Genomic DNA, 26125 nt, shown 5'->3' with positions numbered 1-26125 from the left:
CACATGTTTAGCGGAAGTTGCGTCTTAGACCAGAAAGAAAAAACAAATATGGCAGTGTCCCTACGCCGCCTTACATCTGCGGGGAAAAAGCTACAGGAACATCTACTGCGGACGTCATATAACGTACCTAGGGTAGGACGGTGTGTTCAATGCCGAGTGGAACTATTGCGGCTCTTTAGTGTCGCTGCGGTAAAGAGGAACCGCAACATGATCGCCACGCGCCACAGCTTCGTGCTAGCTTAAACTTAGCGACTCCCTGATGCCGACATTTATCAGCAGGAGCGTTCAATGAAAAATGATTCCCGTTATTTTAATGAACGCAGTTTAAACTGAGTTTAACAGTGTTAAATACGAGATCCATCCCTGTTGAGTTCGATCACGATATTGATCTACGTGGGTCACTTTATCACAGGACAACCCAAGAATATCAATAAAGAATGGGATCAATTATATAATAATTCTATTTGAAGGAGAGAAAAAAATCCCATCGTCTTTAGAAAGATATGATTACAGTTTGTCACAGGGAAGAAATGTTGTCATCTAAAATTTTGATTTGGTTTATATCAAGCAATCAAAACAAATAGTAGAGAAGACACAAACAAAAAGATAGTACATATCTATCCATCCATCCATCCATCCATCCATCCATCCATCCATCCATCCATCCATCCATCCATCCATCCATCCTTCCTTTTACTTATCCATAAAATGACAAGTATGTCAAAAAGAGTTGAATTATTTGCCTATAAAGGAGCGGAAGGAAGCCAATTTATATAATCCCATCCCTATTATTCTGTACTTTTTTAGTTTTTTTTCCTTTCCTTTTTTTCCTTTCACATAGTTCTTATGTTCCTATTTGTACTCTCTAGTTAAATATATTACACAGTTCCAGGAATCATGATACGTCTCAAAGGTCAAATTTAATTTAATTTTTATTTAGGTCAATTTGACCTGCCATTATTCTCAATATAGTTATCCATAGGTCTGTTTTTCTACTATTGATGTTTATTTAAATACTATCATGTTTTTGGCTGTTAAGAGCTCATTTAAAAGTAAAAATAAAATGAAAGTAATGCGACGTTAAATGTGGAGGAAAAAAATTGACTGTAGTGGTTGATTCCGGTCATCTGTAGATTGGTTTTTGGATTGACATATAAAGCACATTTATGAACTTCATATCCCAGCAGAATCAGAATCCTTTTATTGTTATATGTACAGCTTTTACACTGACATGCAAAATTGTTCCAGTACAACCCAAACAAGATCAGACATATAACAAATAGATCAGACATACAACACACACTATGTGTCTTAGAAACATTAGAACAGATTATTGGAGGTTAGAGAACAGCAACTCTGAATCTTCAGTCCTCTCTGTGCAGATCCTTCCTGGACCCCAGAGATGGTTGGCGAGCCGGGCGGCTCAGCAGGTGCAGCTGAACGTTCCAGAAACTAAAGTGACCACGTTAGAAAACGGCCTCCGAGTGGCTTCAGAGGACTCAGGCCTCACAACCTGCACCGTAAGTTTGTAATCAAAAAAACCAGACAGAGTTTGGGTTTTTTCTTCCTTTTTTGTCTGCTAGTTTTTTCAAAGGAAATATTTGTCCATTTCTGATTAATTTATCATTGTGGTGTGTGTGTCTTCTTCCAGGTGGGACTCTGGATAGATGCTGGCAGTCGCTATGAGAACAAGAGGAACAACGGCACTGCACACTTCCTGGAGCACATGGCATTCAAGGTGAGGGGACGAGGACAAAGTTAGTCTGTCCCAAGTCCATCTCTGACCATCTTTAGGAAAAACAAAGGCTTTTTGGTGATTGCAGGGCACCAGAAAACGCTCCCAGCTGGATCTGGAGTTGGAGATCGAAAACATGGGGGCTCATCTGAACGCGTACACGTCACGGGAGCAGACAGTGTACTACGCCAAAGCCTTCTCCAAAGATCTGCCTCGAGGTACATCCAAATCATGGACACAATGATTCCACTAAGGAAAACACATCACTACAGTGCTTTCCGAGTTGTATCATGGTTCATCTTTCACTGTTTCACTGATTTTTTTCCAGTGCAATATTAATACAACACATTGTGTTCTGCATTCTGATTGGCTGTAGACTATTGTAATCACTCCCTCTGTGCTGTGTCTCTATAGAAATTGTTCTAAACAGATCTCTGTTTTCATTCTATAAAACTGGACTTATTTTTCTATGAAGGTTTAAACTTTGAGAATTTAAATGAGAGAAAAGCGTAAAACTGTTCCTGTCTGTCAGAGGAAAGGGTAGAAAGTGAGGGGTTTTACAGCCTTAAAACCTCTATAATAATTGTAAAATAAAAAAAGTTTTTGCAGATTTCATCTACTTCTGATTATCTTTAGAACAGAACTCCTGAGACGAACAAGGGAACACTTCTTTTTTGTATCAACGCCTTAGTATTCTTTAGATCCCTTTTTTTGGTCTGGCACCACGATGATGATGTTTGTGTTTGTTAGCTGTGGAGATCCTGGCTGACATCATCCAGAACAGCACTCTGGGAGAGGCGGAGATTGAGAGAGAGCGAGGGGTGATCCTTCGAGAGATGCAGGAAGTGGAGACCAACCTACAGGAAGTGGTTTTTGATTACCTTCACGCCACAGCGTACCAGTCCACAGCGCTGGGCCGGACCATTCTGGGCCCCACTGAGAACATCAAGTGAGCGAGTAAAGGGTTTCTTCTTTTTCCAGATCTCCTCTGTTCTCCGGGACTCAGTTTTGTGTTTGTGTTTCAGGACAATCAACAAGGGGGACCTGGTGGAGTACATCACCACTCACTACAAAGGACCCAGAATCGTGCTGGCTGCTGCTGGAGGTGAGAACATGTGATACCCTGCTCTGTGCTAATGAGGTCCACATTACTGTGAGTGTGATGTTTTTGATCAGGGGTCTGCCACAATGAGCTCATCAGTTTGGCCCGGTATCACTTTGGAAAACTTCCTGGCAGATATGAGGGTGAAGCCCCGGCGCTCCCTCCCTGTCACTTCACAGGAAGTGAGGTATGCTGAGAGCCACTCTCCAATCCAATGAAAACCTGCTGTATTGGAACAAAACACACTTGTATCTGTGCTATTTTTAGTTAGAGATTGTGTTCTTTGGTTTTAGATGCGTGTGCGTGATGACAAGATGCCCCTAGCTCACATTGCAATTGCTGTAGAGGCGGTTGGCTGGTCCCACCCGGACACCATCCCACTCATGGTGGCAAACACACTTGTTGGAAACTGGGACCGCTCATTTGGTGGAGGAGTGGTGAGTACTGAGTCGATGCTGATGGCAAGAAGGGATGGGTATCGTTGACGTTTTAACAGTACTACTACCCTTATTGATAATGCTTATCGATCCGGTATTTTAACGATACTCTTATCGATACTTTTTGAGGACGAAAAATTAATTAATAAATAAGAAATTAGGAACATAAAGTGTTTTATTTCCTCATTATGCAACAATGTTTTTTTTAATAAAACATTTTACTTTATACATTTTCCAACTTCAAAAGTAAAATACATGAAAAAATAAGAAAGAAGAAAAATAAATAAACAGCAATGTTTTGACATATTGTTGTCATGATGTAAATATAAAACAAATTAAATAAATGTTTGAGTTCAAAAGATCAAAGATCAGAAGAGCGCCAAATACGGTCATCATAGCAGCAGGTTGACACGATTGTCAGGGAGCTCTAGCGAAGATTTAATTAATTTTACGCGCGCCGGGTGCTGTCTGAACAACAGCCCTGCCCCGCATGCACACAAATAGCCAGACGGACCTATCCTCTTCAGCAAGAATAATATAATAATAATATCATCATTAGTTAATGGAAAATTGACTGACTTGGTTTTTAAATATGGCAGATAACGTTTATATCTTGTTGGACACAAAAGATTCGACTTCCCCAGTACCGAAAGCAGAACCGTTGAGGTCAGATCTTAACGATACTGCCGTCTTGAAAAATGTTGCCCCGGGGCTTGTTCAATACCGGTGCTCAGCACCCATCCCTAATGGCAAGGAAGTTTAAGGTTTTTTCTCAGTCGCTTTAGTACAATTCTCAAATCAGAATTGAAGTTTGCAAATACGTGTGTGCATTTCTCAAAACAATTTGTACAAACAGCAAAACACTATGGATATCTTGCAAAAGCCTGTAACTTGCTCAAAATCTTTAGTTCATCTCTCAAAACTATGTCTTTATGTCATTGAACATGTCAGTGCCATCAGAATGTCAAGTCCTTACTTAGTCATGTTGTCAATATAACTGTGTACTTTAGAGGGAGGTTCTGATGTAAACTATGGCTAAAGTTTTGATGACAATTATTGTAAAATGTAAGTTACAGCTTTTTTGTTTGATTGCAAGAGACTGGACAAGATTCACATTTACACTTTTATTGTTCATATTGTAATTTGTATGTCATACCAACATGGAAAAAACCCACTGCAAACAGTAACACAAAGGGAAAAAAAAGATAGGACAATATTCTGTACAACAGTCCAGGCAGTGCAGTAGGAATTGGTGTGGTCTTCCTACACCTTTTGTCGTTCCTGTATGTTAGGCCACAAATTCTCATCCACATCACAGCGAATGTCCTCTCTTGACATGCAGCGAAATATGTTTGACACATTGACAACTTGGTCAACCATTTTGCTGTTAATGACTTATACGATGAACTAATGACCAGGTGTTTTGAGGAGTAAGACTATTGCACAGTGAACTATAGAATACATTTTGTTCAACATGACATAAACAATTGATAATGTAGCAAAGAGCAGAGAATTGTACATAATCATTTGCATGGATGTACCAAATCAATTGCAACTTGTTCAAAGAAGTGAGAAACTGCTTATATGATGTGCACAAGTGACATCATGATGTGAAGATTGAACAAATAGTTTTGGGAATTTCATTCTGATCTGAGAATTGTGCTAAAGCGACTGAGTAAAACTGTAAGCTGGTCCCAGCGAGCGCTGAAGTGCAGCTTTAAGGCCACTTTTCAAAGCGACAGCATTGTGATTGGTCCAGAGATCCTCTGAAAGACAGAAAAACAGATTTTGAGTTTGAACATTCTGAAGTTTTTCTTTTTCGCTCGTATTTTAAAATATTTATTCACATTTTCTGAATGTTTAATCTTGTATTCCTGTCTGTCACAGGACAAATTATTATCAATCACTCATCAAAAGATGCTTATTTTTTAAAAAAAGTCTTATTTTCTGGGTTGCAAGAAAATTTATCTGATTTTTTCTTTTTTTTTTCAGTGGTTGAAGTTTTTCGGTAGCAAAACAATCTCAGTTTTGAGAAAACATGTCCTAGTGACTGGTTAATTTTTTTCTTAAAGTAAAAGTTCTTGGTAAAACAAATTTTTTAAACCCCATTTTTTCCTGCAGATTTGGTAAGAATTTTTAACTTACTTCTAATGGCCTTGTTTTTGCTGTATGTGTGAATTGTATGCACTCAAGTAGTTTTTCTTTTAAAAAATGGAACAGTATTCAGATTTCAGAGAATTTCTTCCTGATTCCTCCTTGGCATCTGAATTTATTTCCAGCTCTGAGAAAGCTGGAGTCAGTGGGATCCTTGGACCAATTACAATGCTGTGTTTTTGAAAAGTTGCCTTAAAGCTGCACTTCAAAGATGCTAAATTAAGCTAATTTTGGAAAAGTCGTTTGAAGGATATTAGCATCAATAGGCATTGATGCCATTGAAGACATTCATTATTGCAAAATCCACTAACGAGGACAAAGTCCTGTGATGCGTCATGTTGCCGCAAAAAGCTGGGGAAACGGAAAGGGGTCTGGATTTCAAAATTAAAACCTTCTTCGTATTTTCAGAATAAAACTATCAAATATTTTTCTTTCGAAGGTGACATGGCCACGCAATAACAGACGTAAACATCACAGATAACACCGCCAAGTTTAATTTTGGCAATACAAAATGTATGACCCAAAACCTGCATTTTACAAGGACTCAGTGAGGAAGGAGAGGATACAGAACAGGGGTAGACAATCTACGACCCTGCGGGCTGGATGCGGCCTGCCTCCATGTTTGGTCCGGCCCACTGAACAATATCAGAGACGCATGATTTCTTTTTTCTTTTTTTTTTTCAAACAGAACATAAGGCTTTCCTACCTTTCTATAATGTCGCAGTTCATCTTTTACGGTGTCACTCATTGTTTTAGAGCGATTATGCTGCTTTTTTTTTCTAACAGTGCACACTGTCCTATGTCCTGATTGGCTGAAACAATGTGTCTCCTGTACAGAAATGCAGAGCTCTTCAGATCTACATAAATCTTGGATCGCGATCAAACCTTCATTGTAATTAAGTCCAGGATCTTAGAATGAAATGAAAGTTCTGATCGCGATCCAAGATTTTGTTCCCTGACCATGGGCAGAAGATGTAGGGGAGATCTTATCCTGGGCCAAAGGCGGATCTTCCTTCGGGGTTCACTTCCCTGAAAAGAACCAATCTCCGTTCTTTTTGATGTAATTTTCTTTATCACTGATTTTCCGTAACTTAGTCACAAAAACTGAATGCGCGCTCCACATACTCACTCTCGCTCCTGCCCCCCTTCTTCCTGCACACGCGCGAGTGCACACACATCAGCTTCAGCACACACACACGCACAGATCCCACAACACTAGTGAGGAGTTTCCTTTGCGGATTTCACCGATTACGGGTTATTTTTAGAACATAACTTATAACTCCTGCAATAAACGAGGGAACTCTGTACTGGTGAAAAGGTAACGCAGATATATGCTTACCTGCGCAGAAGACATAGAAATTTGCTTTTTTTCCATTATTACTGGATGAGAAACAGACGTGCAGGACACAGCACAGCTGCTCGGTTTTAGTGCAAACTGTGAGATGTGTGAGGAGCTGCAGCCCTCAAAATCTCAATGGGACTATAACGGGAGAGGTCTTTGTCTCTTTGAAAAACACAGAGTTATTTGATCATTTTTTATTTCATAAATAGTGTTTATTAAAAGGATCATGAATGAATGAAACTTTATTCATATAGCACTTTACAACTCCCTGAAGGGGTTCACAATAAAAGAAAGACAAGAGAACTTTAAAGTTTTAAAGAAAAAGAGTTATTGTGGTCCTGACAAGAAAAAGTTTGGGGACCCCAACTCTAGCATTCATGTGATGTTGGAAGATTTGTTGTTTTTCATTCTTCCAATAATTCAGACACCACATGTCTCATGTCTATAAGTTTTACACGAGGTACATCAAGCCGTTGGTGCAATTGGCTTTAAAATGAGAACAAACGTTTTAAACTAAAAACTCTCAAATGTTCTGTTTTAAAATATACGGTCATTTTCAATCCAAATGTTTTCATCCAGATTCCATGTTATTTTTTTCTCACTCCATGCATTTGCTCCTGGTCCGGCCCTTCTATCTAATTTTAGAACCCTATGTGGCCCGACTGAAATACTGCCGGTGGATCTGGATGTTTTCTTGAAGTGATGTCCATCTGCATGTAATTTCTGAACCCAGAACCTGTCCAGTAAACTGGCTCAGATGGCCTGTCAGGGGAACCTCTGCCACAGCTTTCAGTCCTTCAACACCTGCTACACAGACACAGGGCTGTGGGGGCTCTACATGGTGTGTGAGCCTGGCACAGTGGAGGATATGATGCACTTCACCCAAAGGGAATGGTGAGTTTGTCCCAATCCCACAAGCTGCTGTCAGAATGACCTCTGGCTTAAAAAGCCTGTTCCTCTCAGGATGTCTCTATGCACCAGCGTGACAGAATCTGAGGTGGCTCGCGCCAAAAACCTACTAAAGACCAACATGCTGCTGCACCTGGACGGTAAGATCTACCAGCATGGAGCTGCCCCATCAGAAAGACAAACGTCCACATCAACCACTTATTTCTCCAGGATCCACCCCGATCTGCGAAGACATCGGCCGACAGATGCTTTGCTACAGTCGCAGGATTCCTCTGCATGAACTGGAGGCCCGGATTGATGTGAGTGTACCGTTAAGAGCTGGATAAATGATCAGGATAAAGTATCTTTCATGCAAACATAATGTTTTTATCCATTCACAGGCCATTGATGCTGAGACCATTAAGGAAGTGTGCACTAAATACATTTACAACAGAGCTCCCGCCATAGCAGCTGTTGGTACGTCTTCTATCATCACCATTGTCGTGCAGAGGATGAAATCAGTTCAGGATTTTAGAAAAACATCTAACTTCACAATTTACATCCAGTCCTCCCCCAAAATGATCTGGGGGGTATTCCAGAAAGCAGGTTATGCTAGCTCCCATGGTAAGTTTGAGGCTAAAGAAGTGTACAACCACCGCTTTCAGTTCCAAAAACAGAGGTATGTTCCAGGGTATGCTTAGTTTCCCTGGCAACTCATGCTCTGAACATAACCTGGTCTGGAGCAGGTTTAGTTGAAGGTTAGTTTGTTTTCAGAGAGGTGAAGCAGCATGGCGTGTCCATTTGAAGATGATTTAGTGGATGAAGAAGCTCAGATAATACTTTTTCCACCATGAAAGGGTGATAAGACCACATATGGATGTTGGAAAGATGAACTTTTCTAACCTAATTATTTGCTTTAGTTAATATAAATCAATTCTTTTTAGTTAAGTCAGCTTAAAAGTAACAGGTAGTAATCAGACATTTATTTTACCTTCATTCAAATTAATTCAATTGAGTAGGTGTAACTTTGGTGCTGCTGTTAGATCAGCACCACAAGGGATTGTGGGATACCATTCCCTTTGCCTGTCTGGACAGATTTGGGTTTAATTGTGGGTTTTGACTAAATGTGTTTAGTTGTTTAGCTGTTTTACTGTGTTTTGCCGAGTTATTTTATCTTGTGAGGTTTAATTCTTTCTGCACCATAAGTGAAAGGGAGGGAGAGGATGAGGAGGATATTTAACCCTTGTGCTATCTTAGATGACCCCACCCTTACTTTGACGTGTTCTCCCTACCATGACAAAGGTGGAAAGATTTCATGTAATCCATGGACACCAGTGAAGATCACAAATCATTGAAGAAAAAAGGTTCAGAGCACTGTCTAGTGGGTCTAGATGACCCAACTCCCAATGTTAAAGTGCCTAACATAGCACAAGGGTTAACACCACTGGGAGTTGGGAGTTCTACACCAACTAGACAGTGCGCTAAACCGTTTTTCTTCAATGATTTGTGATCTTCACTGGTGTCCATGGATTACATGAAATCTTTCCACCTTTATCATGGTAGGGAGAACACGTCAAAGTAAGGGTGGGGTCATCTAAGATAGCACAAGGGTTAAGCAGCTCTGCCTCCTGTCAAACAGTGTTGGTTGAAGCTATAGCTCCACCTCTTGTAAACAGTGTCAGCTGAAGCAGGAGGTGGGGCTGCTTTGATTCTGTGTGTAACTTCCCACATTAGAGCTACAGCTTCAGTCTTTTATGGATGTGAGTTTTATTTGTCGATTTGAAGAAAGTTCTGGCACCACCAAAGGCTGGGTTCTAAGCTGTGGCAGAACTGACTGTTTTCTCTGTTAACGCCAGGTCCAATCGAGCAGCTACCCGACTACAACCAGCTCCGTAGTGTAATGTTCTGGATGAAAGGCTGAACACAACCACCCAGCATCCACCAAAGAAAGACATTTATGTTTCTAGGTTTTTTTATTATAAAATAAAGAACAACACAATAACATTAAAATAAGGGATTGTGGTTCTGGTCATTTTTTACTCTTGGCTGCCACTTGTTCCTGAGCAGCTTTCTTTGCTTTAACCATCTCCACCAGTTCCTGAGGAAGAAGCAGAGGATCGGTTAGCTGGAGATGGACCGAACTGAACCATAAAATAGTTTGCAGTTTCCTGTGGCCACAGCGGCTGCGGAGTGGTAGACCTGTACGTGGGCTTAGATCTCGTACCTTGTACCTCTTCATGCAGTCCTTCTTGGTTCGACCAGGAACTGCAGCAGCGATCTTCTCCCAGCGTTCAGGCGTGCTGACCGGGTACGTTTTCAGCGCCTGTTCCAGGAGCTTCTGTTCCTCTGTGGTCCAGGGCGCCAGATTCCCCTCGCCAGAGGCTGAGGACCACAAAAAGACTTCAGGAAGGACGAAGGAAAAAACCAGGAGCTGATAGTGCTTCATGCAGGAAATATGGAAGCTTAACTTCTTCTAAAATAGATGAAAACATTTATTTTGCTGCTTAAAAATCCTTAAATACTTTAGCTCAATTTGCTTCATTGAAAACAAAACAACCTCCAAAAAAATGTAAATGTTTGCTGAGGTAACAGGAACATCAAAAAAAGAAAATGAAGCTACAGAAGTTATTTAAAAAGAATTTCAGAATTTAAATATGTTCCAATTGCCTTTTTTGTTGTAACTTGTTTATAAATAAAATTGATTTACTGAATGCAGAAAGTTTTCAAATTTAGGCTCAGAAGTTTTATTTTGAAAAATCACCAGATTCTCTCCACCACATTAGTCATATGATGTGTTTGTAACCCTTGTGCTATCCTAGGCACTTTTACATTGGGAGTTGGGTAATCTAGACCCACTACCCAGTGCGTTAAAACTTTTTTCTTCATTAATTTGTGATCTTCACTGGTGTCCATGGATTACATGAAATCTTTCCACCTTTACCCACCTTTGTCATGGTAGGGAGAACACGTCAATGTAAGGGTGGGGTCATCTAAGCTAGAACAAGGGTTAAAGCAGCAGTTCAAACTGAAACTTCCATGGTAACAAGTCTCTTAGTGGAGAAAAGGCGGAAACAGACGAAGAGCGTTTGACATTAAAGCAAAACTGGAGTCTGTACCACATAGCATATCTGTTCTGCAGAAAATTCAGCAACCGACTAATCTTAAGAGGACGCTACTAATAAAATTGCAGACAGTGAATTGACAATTAATAATTATAAAATAACTGACATTTTGTCTAGTTGTGCTTATCTGCAGCACACTAGTCGAATGAGGCTGAAGGTTCTGTATGATTTTTTAGGGAAAAATCTGGATCACATTTTAAACACTCCCAACATGAAATTTAGTGAACAAATAAAGTAATTTAACTAATTTTGTCTTTGATCATCTTTTACTAAACTTTTACTAAGTTAACAAATATCTTCTGGAAATTGTCTACAAACATTTTTAAATTGGAGTTCATAATGTACCAACCACTTTATCTTAAAAAATAGAATGCGTGTTATTGTCTGACATTAAAATGCCTTATGGCACAAAAACAGATGGGCGTTTAAGAATCGCCAAGTGTCAACAACGCCGTTTGTATTAAAAAAGCGTTGTAATTGAAGAGCTGAACCGGATAGGGATGCAGATCGTGATGAACTGCGATCTAAACTAGGCCACAGTACACAGTTCATATCTCCTCCAAATATCAAGTGATGAGTGTTCATGTTTGGGAGAAAATGTAATAAGATCTGTCGTCCCAGTGTGGTGCATTGACATTAACTAGGATAACTGGTGTATTGTATAGTCTGCCTGTGATTATCAGGTAGCGCCCAGAGGTGTCTGTTTCAACTTTGGACATTACAAATGGGATGTTTCTATTGATAAGAATAGCCACACCTCTACATTTAGAGTGGAAGTTAGAGTGAAATGTTTGTCCAATCCACCCTCCCCTAAGTCGAAAGTGATCAGAGTTTCGGAGACGAGTCTCTTTAAGAAAAACAATTCCTGCTTTTAATTTGTTTAAATGGTTCATTACTTTTTTACGTTTGACTGGGGTGTTTAAAGATTTTACATTCCAACTTGTAAAATTTAGGTCACACCCAGCTGGTTTGTTTAAGAAATCTGCTTTAGTTGTGGTGATATTTAATTGGAAGTTGAGTTACTGGTTTGTCACTTATATAAACGCTCAATTGGAAATTAGAATGACCATCAAAAAGAAAAGTAAAAATTAAATGCAAATTGAGATTGAAAACAAAAACATCGGAAAATACAATATAAAAACGTTGTACAGTGAAATCCAAATCTTAACTGATCAGAACACAAACCCCCAAAAAAATGCACATCTAAGTGCTTAAAAACAGGGCAATGTAACTCCTACTGACAGATCTGCTATATCATTAAATTATTAATTATCAGGCACCTTATGCCATTTCGAAAGAGAGTAAAGTATTAATAAGAACATATCACTCCCATCCCAGATTGTAACTGGTTAACAAATCTGACCCTGGGATAACATAAAACAGCTTTTTGAAAAAGATTTTCCAGTCAAAGGTTAAATAAAAGAGTGGGAAGTTTTTAACTGTTCACAAAACAGTAACTACTGATAGGAATGCGTCAGCATCAAATTTAGCCTCATTCGCATCTTTTCTCCAGCTCTTACTTACTCAGAGCAACAGTCATTTATTGTTCCAGGTAGGATCTTGGTTTTCACATAAACCACGGCTTCCTCTGAGTTAATCGGGGAAGATGAGGATGTCTTTTCCTTTCCAGCGGACGGGTCTGGACTCTCTGGCGGTCATCACAGTCCTGATGGTGGTGAACTTTTGCAACGATGACTTTGGGTTTGCCGTTTTGGCTTCTTGATTCTAATCCATTGTGAGATCGGTCTATCAGTATATCTTCATCCATATTTAGGACTTCTTTAAGAAGTTTGGACACTGCTGTCGGCGAGCTGGAGCCGGAGGTCTCTGGAACATTCAGTATGTGGCTGTCGGTGCGCCTCATTCGCCCCTCATGTCCAGACATTTCCCTCGCAGGTTGTTCACATCTGATTCGAGTTTTTCAACCTTGGTTTGAAGGGACAATACATCATCTGACTGAGAGGAAAGCGCGTGTTCCATGTGTGTTGTCGTTGCTTTCCTCGTTTACACCTCAGAGCGGACTGCTGCAGTGCTTCTGGCCAGCTCGGTCTTCAAGGCGAACAGCTCCGCCTTGATGGCTTCAAAGTCCTCTGTGAGCGCTGCCTTTAGTTCCAGCTTGAACATTGCGGCAATGTCCGCTTTCAGCCTTCAGAGCCGACGAGTCCATTTGGGTCTCCAGGTTTTGAGGTGGTAGCTTTGGATGGTGAACCCTCACAAGTCGATGTTTTGGGTCCCGTAGTTGGCGCCGCACCGGAGTATTTGAATTTTCGAAGATTATTGGCCATTTTTTCGATTTCAATCTACAGTATTCTTAGAGATTAAGATGACGAAAAGTAGAGTTCTGATGTTTTTTCTGGCATAAAGTGTCTGAAAAAAATTTCTTTAATTTGTTTTTAACAGAGCTTGTCTTCTATGATGCCTACGCCTTTGCCTGCTCTCTAGCGCCCCCTACTTTGATCCAACTTTAAATAACTTTAATAACTTTCAATTAATTGATGAATTTGTCAAACCAAGTATTTTGTCATTCACTTCCTTATCAACCAACTCAGGGAGGCTAGCAGTAGTAGTAGCTGCCTCAAAAGTATCACCAGAACCTGGCATTTTGTCTGGGATGTTCTCAGCAAGCCCCCTCATCCTCCTAACGTGTTGTAAAGCGAAGGCCTACCATCGAAGCGCTCCGAGGGTGCAGCGTTGTCTATGGAGGGCGCCACTGACGTGTGCTCCTTCTTGAACTTTTCAAAGGCTTTCCTGTTGACCTCGCCTTTCTGCAGTGGATCTACGGGAGGAATGTGCATGTAGACACATTACGAATTGTTTCCAACCATCACTGTGATGCTGTGACCTCTCCTCACCTAATCTCTGCAGGTTCTTGGCTTTGTTAATTACATCTTTGGCCGTCCTCTTCAAGCCGCTGCTGGAGTGCAAGTTCATGTAATTGGCAATAACTTCCCATCTGAAAGAAAAGCATTTCTCTGAAACACAGCTCACTGACATAACTATGTAAAACCATCTTCACATATTGCAAACATTCTCCATCTTGCCAAGCATTCATGGATCTTAAACCTGGCGTTGGTTCCAGCAGGGAAAAGGTTGACAGCTTTGATCAGCAGCTGCAGGTCGTCTTCATTCCAGCCCTTCCCACCACCTCCTCCTCCTCCTCCTCCGCTGCCCTGCTCAGCACTGCGAGCCGCCTGCATCGCCTGCACCTCCGCCTCCCTCTCCCTTTGCAGTTGAACATTCACCTCCTCCACCTGCAGAAATTTCCGGGTGGTTGCGAGCACTGAGGTTACCAGAGCTTTGAGTAGCTGACGAGCAAAAGTCTGATGATGGAAACTAAACCAGCTGACTGTTTTCTAGCACAACCACATCAGAAGTTTAAAAAGAAAGAAAGTAAAGCGACTTTTAAACTAAAGGAATCTTACATTTTCCATCCAGGTACGAAGAAACTGCTCAGAAATCTATCTTTTTAAGCTAAATTTTTTTAGCTTAAAAAGACGATACAAGACGATACTTTGCGGCCACCGCCTTATTATGAAAGTTTAATGTTAGTGCGTCCCGCCAATTTTTTTATGAGTGGCACCTTTTCAGTGTCGTGTGCGGAGCTGACGAACCAACTAATCACAGTGGGGTTTATGACTCTTTGGGGCGTGACAATGACCGGGCTTGAATCAAGAAAACATTTAGAGCAGGAAACTTGACAGAGGAGGAGCGCGCTGTCAAGTTTCCTGGAGGAAAGGAACAGGAGGAGTTCCTTACTTTCCTTTTTAGAAAGTGTCTATTCGCATGTAACTTTCTAAATACATGCAGCCAGTGCTGAACATTTATGTGGGCCGCAGGGACCCGGAGAAAGGTTAAGGTTTTGATTACCGTCACGCGCAGCGGTGTATTACCCCAACCAAACGGTTCTTGAGCGCGGCTGTGACTGCAGCTCACCACTCCCCCAGGGGATGGGTCAACTGCAGAGAATAAATGTCACACACCTACATGCGTGACAGCTAATGGGATTTTAACATTAAGTAAGTGCGAGGACCCATTGATGGAGGTTAAAGAACTATAAATTTAAGTCTTCTTTTGTGTTTAACAGTTCTAATTTAAAAGTATTAACTGAATGTTTAAATCTCTAAACAATAGATATAGAAGACTAAATGAACAGAAATTTATTACTGATTTATTTACCTATTGATTTTTTATTTAGGTATTTGATTTTATTTGATTGAGTTTATAAGTAAATTTTGCAAAGAAAAAAAATAGAGTTAATAGTATAGTACATGCTCCATACAAATTTACTACCAAAGAAGCCATGTACCTGAGGAAGTTACACAAAACTTGTTTACACCAGGGTCCTTGTTCATCTTATTTTGTGTTACAAAATAGAGTAAAAAGTCTGAGAAGATTAGATTTTTTTTTAATTTCTGATTCAAACTGGCATTAGCTCTCAGACACTCACAAGTTGCGCATTTGTGTGTGTGCGCAGAAGTTCCGGCCCAGCCTCAGCTAGACCCTGCCTTCAGGTAAATTGAGTTTGAGACCCCTGCTCTAAACTATCAAACTTTGAAAAGGTTTTAGATTTTCATCCTATATCTGGCTGTTTTAATTTTGGAAAAATTTTATGATTTTTCCAAATTACTTTACAGTAATATAGTTATTGAAAAACAGTTTTTTGTAAGAATATTAAATGCATCACTCCAGTAAAGTGAGGCAAGAATAACTGACATTCAATGACAGATACGCCAGAGAGGGTTTTGGACATGCCTGTCCATTTCAACTAATGATGTATCCAAACTGTTTTTTGCTGTTATTCTACACAGCTGCAACACCACCAAGACAATTATGAAATAGGAAAGCATAACAACAAATTCAACATGATAGAAACCTTTGAAAACTGATGTGCTTAAAACACGTTTCCCTTGCTTTGTTGGATCGAATGCATTTTTTCCAAAGAGTGTTTGTCGTTGTTCCTAAAGCAAAAACATATTTAAACCTGACAATAGAGACCAGCAATAAATAACAGAAGAGGAAAGCAAAAAGGGGTGCTAGTAGCTAAGCTCTGTTATTGCTCCACAAATTTTGGCCAGACACTATGGAGATGGAGAATAGTTTGTAGTTTCAAGATCTTATCTGGATTTCTCTGCCTCCAAATGTTGCAGCAGAAATGGAGACTCATCAGACCAGACAATATTTTTCCAATCTTCTATTGTCCAGTTTTGGCGAGTCTGTGTGAATTATAGTCTCAATTTCCTGTTCTTAGCTGACAGGGGTCGGTGTGGTCTTCTGCCGCTGTAGTCCATCTGCCTCAAGTTCGGACGTGTTGTGCATTCAGAGATGCTCTTCTTCTGCAGACCTCAGTTGGAACCAGTGGTTCTTTGAGTTCCTGTTGCTTTTCTATAAGCTTGAACGAGTCTGGCCATTCTCCTCTGACCTCTGTCATCATCAAGGCATTTCTGCCCACAGAACTGCTGCTTACTGTATACTTTTTCTTTTTAGGACAATTTTCTGTAAACCCTAGAGATGGTTGTAGTTGAAAATCCCAGCAGATTAGCATTTTATTATTTTATTAAATCCTCAATCCTCATTAAATCCAACAACCATGTCACGTTCAAAGTCACTTCAATCACCCTTTTTGCTCATTCTGATGCTCGGTGTGAACTGCAGCAGGTCGTCTGGACAATGTCTACAGGCCTCAATGCATTGAGTTGCTGCCATGTGATTGGCTGATTAGAAATGGGTATTAAAGAACAGTTAGACAGGTGTGTCCAATACCGTGGCTGGTCAGTGTAGTCTTGGAAATATTGATTACAAATCAAAAAGACAACCTGTCAGGGTGAGGAAACTCTAGGATATCTTGGTAAATCCACTTCACTGCATTTTCTTCCAGTTTGAAAATGCTCCAAACTATCAGGTTGCTTGGTTTTATGGAACCCCAGCTTTAGGTTGCACTCCCAGTCCAAAGAGGTACTGTATGCACATTCATGGAGCAGACACTAGAGCGATTCGGCTCAGCTCAAAAATGTCAGTAGAAACAACAGTTTGACAAAAACTCAGCTTTGCCACTTATGCCACAGAAACACATTTCTTTTGAAAATGTGTCACCAGCTAAAACAGGGTTTGCAAAAGAATTCAATATTCAATGTCAAGAAGCCTTTTTAAAAGCCAAAGTAACAAACTACCAAAGACATATGTTCTTACATTTTCTGTTCAGAAAAGCAGGGATGACTTAAACAACTGCTTTCCTGCTTTCTTTGGATGAAACAGAACACCTTCCGATTGTAAATGACAGATGCTTTATGCCAAGAGGATTAGAGTTGGTCATCATTTTAGATCAGAATATTTTACAGGATGAACTCTTTCAAATAGACAGGTGATGTCTGCAGTCTCAGGACATAAAAATAACAAATAATTCAGAAAAAAAGACAAAGTACCTGTCTCTCCACGGCTGCCTTGCATTCCTCTTTAGAGCCCGAGGCCAAAGTTTCATTCAATGTCTGTAAACTAAGAAAAATCAGGCCTTTTCAGAGGTTTGATTGTTAACAAAGTGAAGATTTTAGCTTGATTTTTTGCTCAAACTGAGACATGTGAAAGAAAATAGATAAAAAGAAAATAAGAGTGTTGGTGTAAATATTCATGGAAATGTTTGTGATCCTGATGTCTAAATCCTACTGGATCTGTACCTCATCAGCTCCAGACGCTCACACAGTTTCTCCACTTCCTCCATCATTTTCACTCCATCAGCTTCATTGTCAGCAAAGTAGCTCCAGTTCTGCAATAGAGGCAACCAACTGAATCTGACACTCACACACATCCTTTAAACATGTGGCGCTTACAGAAAAGCCTTTGGGTTTACCTTACAGAAGGTCCTGAGCTTCTGCCTTTCCTTCTTGATGGCCTTTTTCTGGATCTCCTTTTCCTTCTTTGCCTGCACAGCTGCCTGCCTGGCCTCCTCATCCTCTTTCTCCTTTGCTAAGCGGGTTGCTTCCAGCTCTGCCTGCCGGGCCTGGTACCAGAACAGAGAAAGGGACCAGACATATAAACAGACAGACTGCAAGTTTCACATATTACAGTCCTGACAGTAGGGGGCGCTCTGCTCCTTTCAGATCCATTTCTGGTGCACTTTTTTAACCAAGACAGTGCAGGACACAGGGCTGCATGGTGGAGTAGTGGTTGACACTCAGTCCAAAAACATGCTACATAGGTTAATTGATGACTAAGTTGTCCCTGGGTGTAATAAGAGTGTGTGTTTGTGTAACAGACTGGTGACCTGTTCAGGGGGAACGCCACCTTCACCAAATACTAGCTGGGTTGGTTCCAGCAGCGGTTTTGAAGATGAACAGATGAATGAAACTTCCTAACCTACACTGTGTAATAAACATTTACCAACCGCTTTTAAATAAAGGTGTGTCGCATTGCGTTAGTTGCCTTTATTCAGTAAATTATTATTTTAAAAGCAGTAACAGTTATGCTCAAGTGAGCAAAAGTAGCTGCAACTGTCAAACCAAGCATAGCATTCTGTTTGCTTTGTGCTCATTACATCGAAAACGAGGGATGTGACGGTATATCGCGAGCCTTCAAAGTCATATTTAAAAAAAAAAAAAGTTTTTTGAGGTCTGTGAATCATCACCCTCACCGTGTCATATGTCACTTGATTGACATACAGAACAGCCAATCAAACATCCTCTGGAACACACATCACTGTGTTTAACTACGTACACTGAGTGCACCTTTGTCTTTCTTTCTTTCTTTCTTTCTTTCTTTCTTTCACCAGTGGGTATTCTGTTGGCTCGATGCGTGCTAAGTCTCAGACAGAGGACCACTCCGTCCCACCGGAGCTTTTATTGAAGCCTGGGCTGGCTCGTGTTCATCCTAAATCCGAAGCGAGACAGAAACCCAGCCGTCTTGCCATGGCGCCTGCTGCTGGGGCCACTGTTCCCAACCGAGGGATCAAGGCCCAGTGTCCACCAGCACGTGCTTCTTGAGTTCTGTCCATGGGCCAGGAGCTGTTGTTTGCTCAGCCGTGGTTAAACCAGCTGGGCTTTAGAAATGTCATGCTCCCCACCGTTTACAGAGATTTAAATGCGATCGTCCAGGTTTCTGTTTTCATTATAAAACGTCTCATCTGTTCTAATTATGTATTGCTACAAAATAATAATAATATTAATAACACAACAAAGCTAGCTCGCAAAGATTTGTGTACTATTACTGTGTAGTTTTTGAATTATTAACACATAAAAGTAGTATTTTTGACTGAGGATATAGTAGAAGTTGTCAACTTTGAAGTTGAATAAGGTGACTTAGGTGCAGAATTCCAGGCCATGACTGGTCTATCTCAAAAGTAGCTCACATACCAAAAAAATGTGGAGCCCCCTGCTTTCAGACTAAAAACACTATATTTGATGCTCTTAGCTCGTGTCCCAATCACAGTGAACAGATGATCCAGCACTTACTTTCTCCTTCTCTTCCTGCTCTCTCTTCTTGGCTTCGGCCTTTGCTTTCTTCTCGGATTCTTTCCTTGCCTTCTCCTCTTCCTTAAACTTCTTTATTCTTGGGTCACAGCTGTAGGCCATGTCTGCAGAAACAAACCATCCGATTCCTCTTTTTTCAGCATCATTAATGTTTTCTACCAGTCGTTCTGCTGAACATATACAGCTGAGCTTCTTGCTGTTCCTCAGCGATTCATCCAACCCCGTGGTTCCCGGCACTGGTCCTATGGATATTCTGTCCTGCAGGTTTTCCATGTCGCTCTGCTTAAGCATACCTGACTCAGCTCATCATCATTAAGCAGGTATGTTTGAGCAGGGTAGGACTGAAAAGAATGCAGAGTAGTGTTCCTCCAGGAAAAACCGATCTAAACCTGTGCAGAACTTTTTTTTTTTACTTATAAGATTCACGTCTGTGAGTCAAAGATTACATAAGACCAATGACTCACTCGCTGTTTGCAAAATCTGTTCGACAGAAGCGTCACAAAGAGGGAAAAAGGTCAAGCTTCAGCACCACAAATCTCACAAGCTATTTAAAAATTCACCACCGCTATGTGTGGAAAGGATATGAAGCTGCCATCTTTGCTGCCGTCTTCTCAAAAGAAAAGAAAAAAACTGCAGGGCATGCATGGAAATAGGTGACAACTTTAAAATTAAACTATTTCTTTTGCACATTACTATATTGGGCATTATTTGTATTGAAAAAGTTACTTGTTACTTTCCTGTTTAAGTTAAAGTCTTAGTATTTGTTCTGACCATGGAAATGCACTCTGTTCACGGATGTATGGCAGACTGAAAAGGTTAAGAAAATGTTTATATAATCTGTTGTTTAATTTATTTGCAGGTAAAACTAGTTCTGCGAATTTGTTGAATTCATAAGAGCCATTCGCTGTTACTTTGTACTTACTAATACTTTTTTCATAGGGTATTTACAAAAAATATCGGTTTAATATCGGTATCGGCTACAAGAGGCAGGAAAATATCTGGTATCGGTATTGGTAGTAAAAAGTCAATATCGTGCATCACTAATCAACACCATTTATTGGCATTATAGAACTTTCATTGGTTCTGTTATGAAAAAATGAGTCCATACCAACTAGTGTTCTGATTCTGTTCATCTCCTCCTTCTTTCTTTGAGCTCTGGAAGCTCGGTTCTGCTTTTCAATCCACCTCCTCTCATCCCGACTACAGAGGACAGACAAATGTTTTTCCCATCAGTTAGCCATGCTGTACTCTGGAAAATCACAGATGTGATCCAAATCTTACCATTCAGCCTTTTCCTTTTCTTCTTCATCCAAGTATGAAAATTCCCTCCACGAGTCAAAGTTATACCTTTAAACACAAGTTTGAAAAGATGATACAAGTTTCACTGTTTTATCTTCTCTTCCAAGTAGTTTTTCCAACTTCTTTGAGTTGTCAAAACTATCTTAAAATACTTTCTTACCAAAAAGAGTAAAAATTGTCGACCTCTTCAAAAGATGAGTCTGGGCTTCCAAGTTTGGGCACAGACTTTTTGGTAGACCATCGTTCATTTCTCTCAAAAACAGAAGAGAAGACCTCAAAAAAGTTCTCTTTGCCTTCACCTTTGGAAGGCACACTGTTGTCGAAGGTGGGATCCACGCTGTCAAAGGCTCTCCTCTTCATTGGGTCAGACAGGGTTTCAATAGCTAAAACAGAGATGGTAGCAACACTGGGGTCACCACAGTCCATGACGGCACTCATGTGGGCCGCCAGCTCTGTTCCATACCTTTAGTTATACAAGTGAAGTAGTCATTGTCTCCCTCTTGGATCTGCTCTCCTGCAGCTTTCCTTTTGTCAGGATGGTGTTTCAACACGATTGCTTTGTCTGAAAAATTTTGAGAAGAAAACACTTTGTTCCATTTGCGCGGGACGGGCCTTCAAAAGCCAGGAGGGTTACTTACGCGCAGCTTTGATCTGTCTTTGTGTGGCTTTGTACCGCAGGTGTGGGAGGCCAAGGACGGCATAGTGATCCTGGTTCTGACAGACAGAAAGACCAAAACTCAGGGTTCGTGTTGAGCAACGAGAGCGACAGTTCAAATCAAATGGATAATTACCATGACTTTATGCATTAATGCGGACCAAATAAAGACTAATGGTTGTTTGTAATGTTTAAATATTTGGCTTTAAGTCTCATATGCTGATTCCATGAACTTTAGTTGTGTTGACTTCAAGTGCATCATAAACAATAAATTATGTTATAAAGTAACTTAAAAAAATAAATCACCCAATCCTTTTGACTAACATCTACATCTGACAGTAATAATGATGATGAACCTCCAGCAACTTGTTGCTTTGTGTTTCTAACCCTTCCTCCTTCCTTAACCCCCCTTTTTTTCTTCTCTTTCTTTTGTAGCCCCCCTCCCTCTGATATCCCCCTAGCCCTTTTCTACCCCCCTCCCTCCCCCCAATCCGGTCCTTCAAGAAATGCATACCAACATAATTAATATAAATGAAGTTTAGCCTTAAATCCAAAAGGGGTTTATACTCCTCATGTGTCTGAAGAATAATGTAATAATTGTAGATGTGCTGAAAGAAAACTGAGCTAATGTACCGCAGCCATTAGTCTTATTAGGCTACAAACTAAGAAGTAAAAAAGTAAGGATGGTTCACAAATAAAAACTAAGTGCAATAATTTGTAGATCACACCTTTTCTGCAAACAAAAAATAAAAAGCTAGAATGAAACATTTTAGAGGCTCATGTAATAAATACTGCATATTCATTTTAAACTAAAAAAAAAGTCACATCAAAATGTTTAGGTTTAAGCAACAAAAGGCTGCAGAATTTCATGAGATGAAGACGGCTTATTAAAAAGTAAATACAGAAGTGCTTCAGATTAGCTGGGACCAAAAATGTTTTGAGGTCAATTAGAAAACTGCAAACTGGTACTAAGATCAAACAAATCCAGTTTAAAATACAGGCTGGCCCTTTCACTCTGTACTAAAACTAGAGCCAAGTCAGTTCACCAAATTACCACTGGGTGGTTTGTGACAAAAAAAAGAAAATCTGCATTAACGACAGTGTGAAATGAGACAGCTTCTCCAAAACATTTAAAAGTTCAACTGTGTCTCCAAAAGCTTGTTTACTTGGTGAACAGTTCTGGCAATAATTTTTCCTGAACTTCTTTTTTGGGATCAAAATGCTGTTAAATGGTTTCGTCATGGACAGGTGAGTTGAGTGCTGTTAAATTGGGCATTTCCAACTGCATGAAAGGTGTTTTTCTTTTGATCTATTTGACAAAGTCAGAAAAGGTAATTTTTTAGGGATCTATCATCTTATCTCAGAAAAAACTGTTTTGAATGAGCCTAAAAATCTCCTAGGTTATGTCACCACAGGGAAACAAGCACAAGTCTGAAATGACCTTTTGGGCCTGCTCTCATCAAGCCGCCTGGCCGGTCAGACGGCGGTCGCAATTGAAAAGATCGGATACGTTTCGGAATCAGGACGGCATACCCAAGTGGCCTGGGTCGCAATTGAAAAGATCGGATCTGTGTCGTTCAGACTGTCTTGAAAAGATCGGAATTGTGTTGCATAGGGGCAAAAAAATTGGAATTGGGTCGTTTCAGCCTGCAGTGTGAACGTAGCCCCAGATCTTCGCTGACAATATTCCACATTCTTCTAACCAATATATACTCCACCTGTTACAAAAGGGCTTTGGTTTAACTGTTAAGATTTTTAACCACATAAAAACATGTTTACAAACTTGTTTGGAGCTGGCTGGCAGGGCGTTTTTTTTTTCATGTTATGAAGCTGGGCCAAACCGAGTGGTGCTTCATCTAATAAAATAAACTGTGAGAAAATGTAAATTTATTTATAAACACATCACTGATACCTTCCAGTCTTTGGGGTCGAGCGTTCGCAGCATGGGATGCTCCTCCAGCAGAAGCTCCTCATCTTCCGACTCCTCTGAAGACTCCTCTTCATCCTCCAACTCCTGGAAGGAAGCCGACACATTCCTGTTTCTTCTCCTTAGATACGCTTCAAACCATCGACCCACCGGCTCCACCTGAACAAGGACAGAAGCTGTGGGTCGAAAGACAGCTGTTAATGCTCCGCATCACATGAGTGAAAACTGCTTTTTTTTTTTTAAATAATTTCCAGCCTACAGAAAAACCACACATTGTATAAGAGAAGTGAGCACCCCCCCCTCCCCCCCGGCTTGCTCTGGGGGTGGGTGGTGTGGGGCCTGGGGGGGTCGGCGCTTCGGGGAATGGGACCCCGGGGCTGTTTGACTACCAGCGGACAGTCTACTAGCTCTCCCCGACTTATCCTACACACCTTTTACCCCTCAAACTATACACTCCAACACACACACATACATGCACACACACCCTCACAAACACACACACATACATTTCACAAGGAAGGTGGGACCTTGGACTATCTGACCCCTACCCCATCCCTGGAGGGGGGTACGAGGCCCTCAGTGACGGCAGCCGTGTCCCTTGGGTGCTGGCTTCCTGGGCCCGGCAACCCTCTCTCCACGCAGGGAGAGGGATCCCTGAGTTCTCTGGCAAGACCTAAAGCCGGGGATCGCAAAAATTCCAACTGCAGGTGAGCCTGGTCGGGCCATGTTTACAACACTCCTTGTGGACCCCCACTTCTCTAGGGCGTCCAACCGTGGGCGAGGTGGATGGCTGCCTGGAGCGTGGGCCGGGTCTTCCTTGGCGGACCCTGGCTCGTCCCTGGGGTTGGGGCAGGGGGAACTCCTGGGTGGTGGTGGGGTGCTCGTCTGGGGCAGTCTCTTCTGGTTGGGCTGGAGCTTGCACTCTCTGTCCCCTCATGCCTCCCTGCTCTTGGGCTTTGGGGAGGGGACCCCTGTGGCAGGAGCCTTGGTGTGGGAATTGTTGGGCATTCCCCCTTCTTTTTACATTGCATTATCCACTTTAGATGAACATAAACACTCACTCGAGCACAGGTGTTAGCTCATTTTTGCACAAATAGTTTGCGTGATTAAATGAATATTTCACACTAGGTGGTTTGTACTGTGTACATGTTGACATGTGGACATTTTTGGAGCCAGCAGATATGTTTATAACAATTGGGTGTGGACAGGCCCCGGCCCTTCTAGATTTGTATTATATTTGAACCTGACCATAATGATTATCACAATCCAGCAAGTAGTTGCTCTATGCTGTTTCATGACCCCCCCACCCCCACCCCCCAACATCCTTCTCCCTTCCTCCCTCCTTTTCTTTTCCATCCGGTCCAACACAAATTAAAAATGTTTTTTAAAATATGATTGAAATGAATAAGGTTTGGCCTAGATCACAATAGGGGACATACCTCTAGTTTGTCAAAAGATTTATAACCATTGTTGTTAAAATAAAATATGTCCCACACAAGGGGTATTCGGAAAAAAATTTCTGCTGGATTTGTACCTAGCTTTTTGATGGACAGACATAAAACTAATGAAGTACTCCCATAAAATGCTTCTCCTAATCCTTGTTCATGTGATTGCATCACTTTTTTGTGATATGGTACCACCTAGTTTTCTCTGTTCTCACCTGAATCCCATTGATGTCAGATCTGTTTTTCTACATTTCATGTTGACAAATGGTCAAGATTTTGGCTATACCATTCTTTCATTCATCTTCTGAACCCGTTTTGTCCCTTACGGTGTCACGTGGCTGCCGGAACCTATCCCAGCCACTCGTGGGCGAGGGCAGGGGACATCCTGGAAAGTTTGCCCGTCTGTCGCAGGGCCACAAATCACGCACCCATGCACATTCCTACCTAAGGACAATTTAGAGTCCCTTGCCTCAATTAACCTATCAACCATGTTTTGGACGGTCGGAGGAAGCCAGGGTCTCCGGAGAAAACCCATGCATGCATGGGGAAAACATGCAAACTCAACACAGAAAGGTCCCCATTGATGTTCTGTTTCAGGACATGAAAATTCATGCTGTGAGGAAAGAGCCCCAACCACTACACCACCATGCAATTTTTATAGTAATTTAGTGATCCTGCATAACAAAGATTAGAATGTAATCAAACACTACATCATCAGTCCTTCAAAAAAGTGCACTAATGCCTCTTTTTACTGGAGATTAATCTCTAACTTCAAACTTATTATTTTCCCAAAAAGTTAGTTGTAAAATATTTCAATTCGATTGTGACAACAAGGTCAAAAAAGTTATTCTGATTACAGTATCAAGTCCAACTGTGGTTCATTAGTGAAAAGTGTTATTCCAGAATCAGTAAGGTTTGCTAATATTATTACAGCTAATATGGTCACAGCAGTCTGGTTTACAGAGGATGTACTTTACATAATAAGCATTTTAATACCATATGGGACTTTACCATTTTAGAATTTGTAATTTTTTAAAAATCATTTAAATTTTTGGGTTAGCTAAAAATGTGTTACTTCAGAGGAGAATGGAAACTTGGATTAGGAATTCTACCCTTACCCCTTCAATGTTTAGAGCCCGTGAATTTGTGTGGCACTGTCAGATCATGCCACCAACAAGTCATCTAAATAATAATCCCAACGTTATAACTCACAACGTTTAAGAATTTAAACATTTGTTTGATTTCTTAAGCTTTTTTGAACAACTGCGTAAGAGTAGGTCCATAAAGACCGATATGATATTAGCTGCGACCCGGCGGCCTCCACTACTTACCGGCAACCGCCTTTAGCACCGCGGTCTCCTCGGTATTCTTTGCTTCTAGCAGCATCTTCATAACATAACCGTCTCAAACATACACTTCCCAGCGTTGGTAAAGTAGTCCGAAGTGCTAAAGTTTAAGGGTCGCTCATTGACGGACCACATGGGCCTCCTCCCGGTGTGCACGCAAATCGAAGGAGCTCAGTGACTTCTGAGTCGCTATTATAGTTCCGCCTTTTTGGTTCCG

General features: G+C 41.0%; 2 protein-coding genes across 2 annotated transcripts; one reads left to right on the top strand and one right to left on the bottom strand.

Annotated features, from left to right (window-relative positions):
* pmpcb (peptidase, mitochondrial processing beta subunit) lies at nucleotides 1-9673 on the top strand. Its single transcript, XM_004084633.4, has 13 exons — nucleotides 1-132; nucleotides 1383-1520; nucleotides 1652-1738; nucleotides 1824-1953; nucleotides 2486-2684; nucleotides 2761-2840; nucleotides 2912-3024; nucleotides 3131-3274; nucleotides 7504-7664; nucleotides 7734-7819; nucleotides 7890-7978; nucleotides 8060-8135; nucleotides 9515-9673. The coding sequence occupies exons 1-13, from the start codon at nucleotides 4-6 to the stop codon at nucleotides 9577-9579; spliced, it is 1497 nt and encodes a 498-aa protein (XP_004084681.2). The 5' UTR covers nucleotides 1-3; the 3' UTR covers nucleotides 9580-9673.
* On the bottom strand, nucleotides 9613-26093 carry dnajc2 (DnaJ heat shock protein family (Hsp40) member C2). Its single transcript, XM_023952420.1, has 16 exons — nucleotides 25894-26093; nucleotides 23103-23293; nucleotides 21174-21249; nucleotides 20999-21097; nucleotides 20696-20918; nucleotides 20518-20583; nucleotides 20345-20436; nucleotides 19219-19340; nucleotides 17622-17771; nucleotides 17449-17537; nucleotides 17200-17269; nucleotides 13844-14031; nucleotides 13633-13733; nucleotides 13446-13556; nucleotides 9883-10040; nucleotides 9613-9756 (listed from the first exon to the last, which is right to left on the bottom strand). Exons 1-16 carry the CDS (start codon nucleotides 25952-25954, stop codon nucleotides 9688-9690), a joined length of 1866 nt encoding a protein of 621 aa, XP_023808188.1. The 5' UTR covers nucleotides 25955-26093; the 3' UTR covers nucleotides 9613-9687.
* Between the last annotated feature and the right edge of the window lie 32 nt (nucleotides 26094-26125).

This window comes from Oryzias latipes, chromosome 23, assembly GCF_002234675.1.
Source record: "Oryzias latipes chromosome 23, ASM223467v1".
NCBI classification, from domain to species: domain Eukaryota; kingdom Metazoa; phylum Chordata; class Actinopteri; order Beloniformes; family Adrianichthyidae; genus Oryzias; species Oryzias latipes.
Note: the sequence above shows the minus strand (reverse complement) of the source record. Positions and strands in the feature narration are given on the sequence as shown.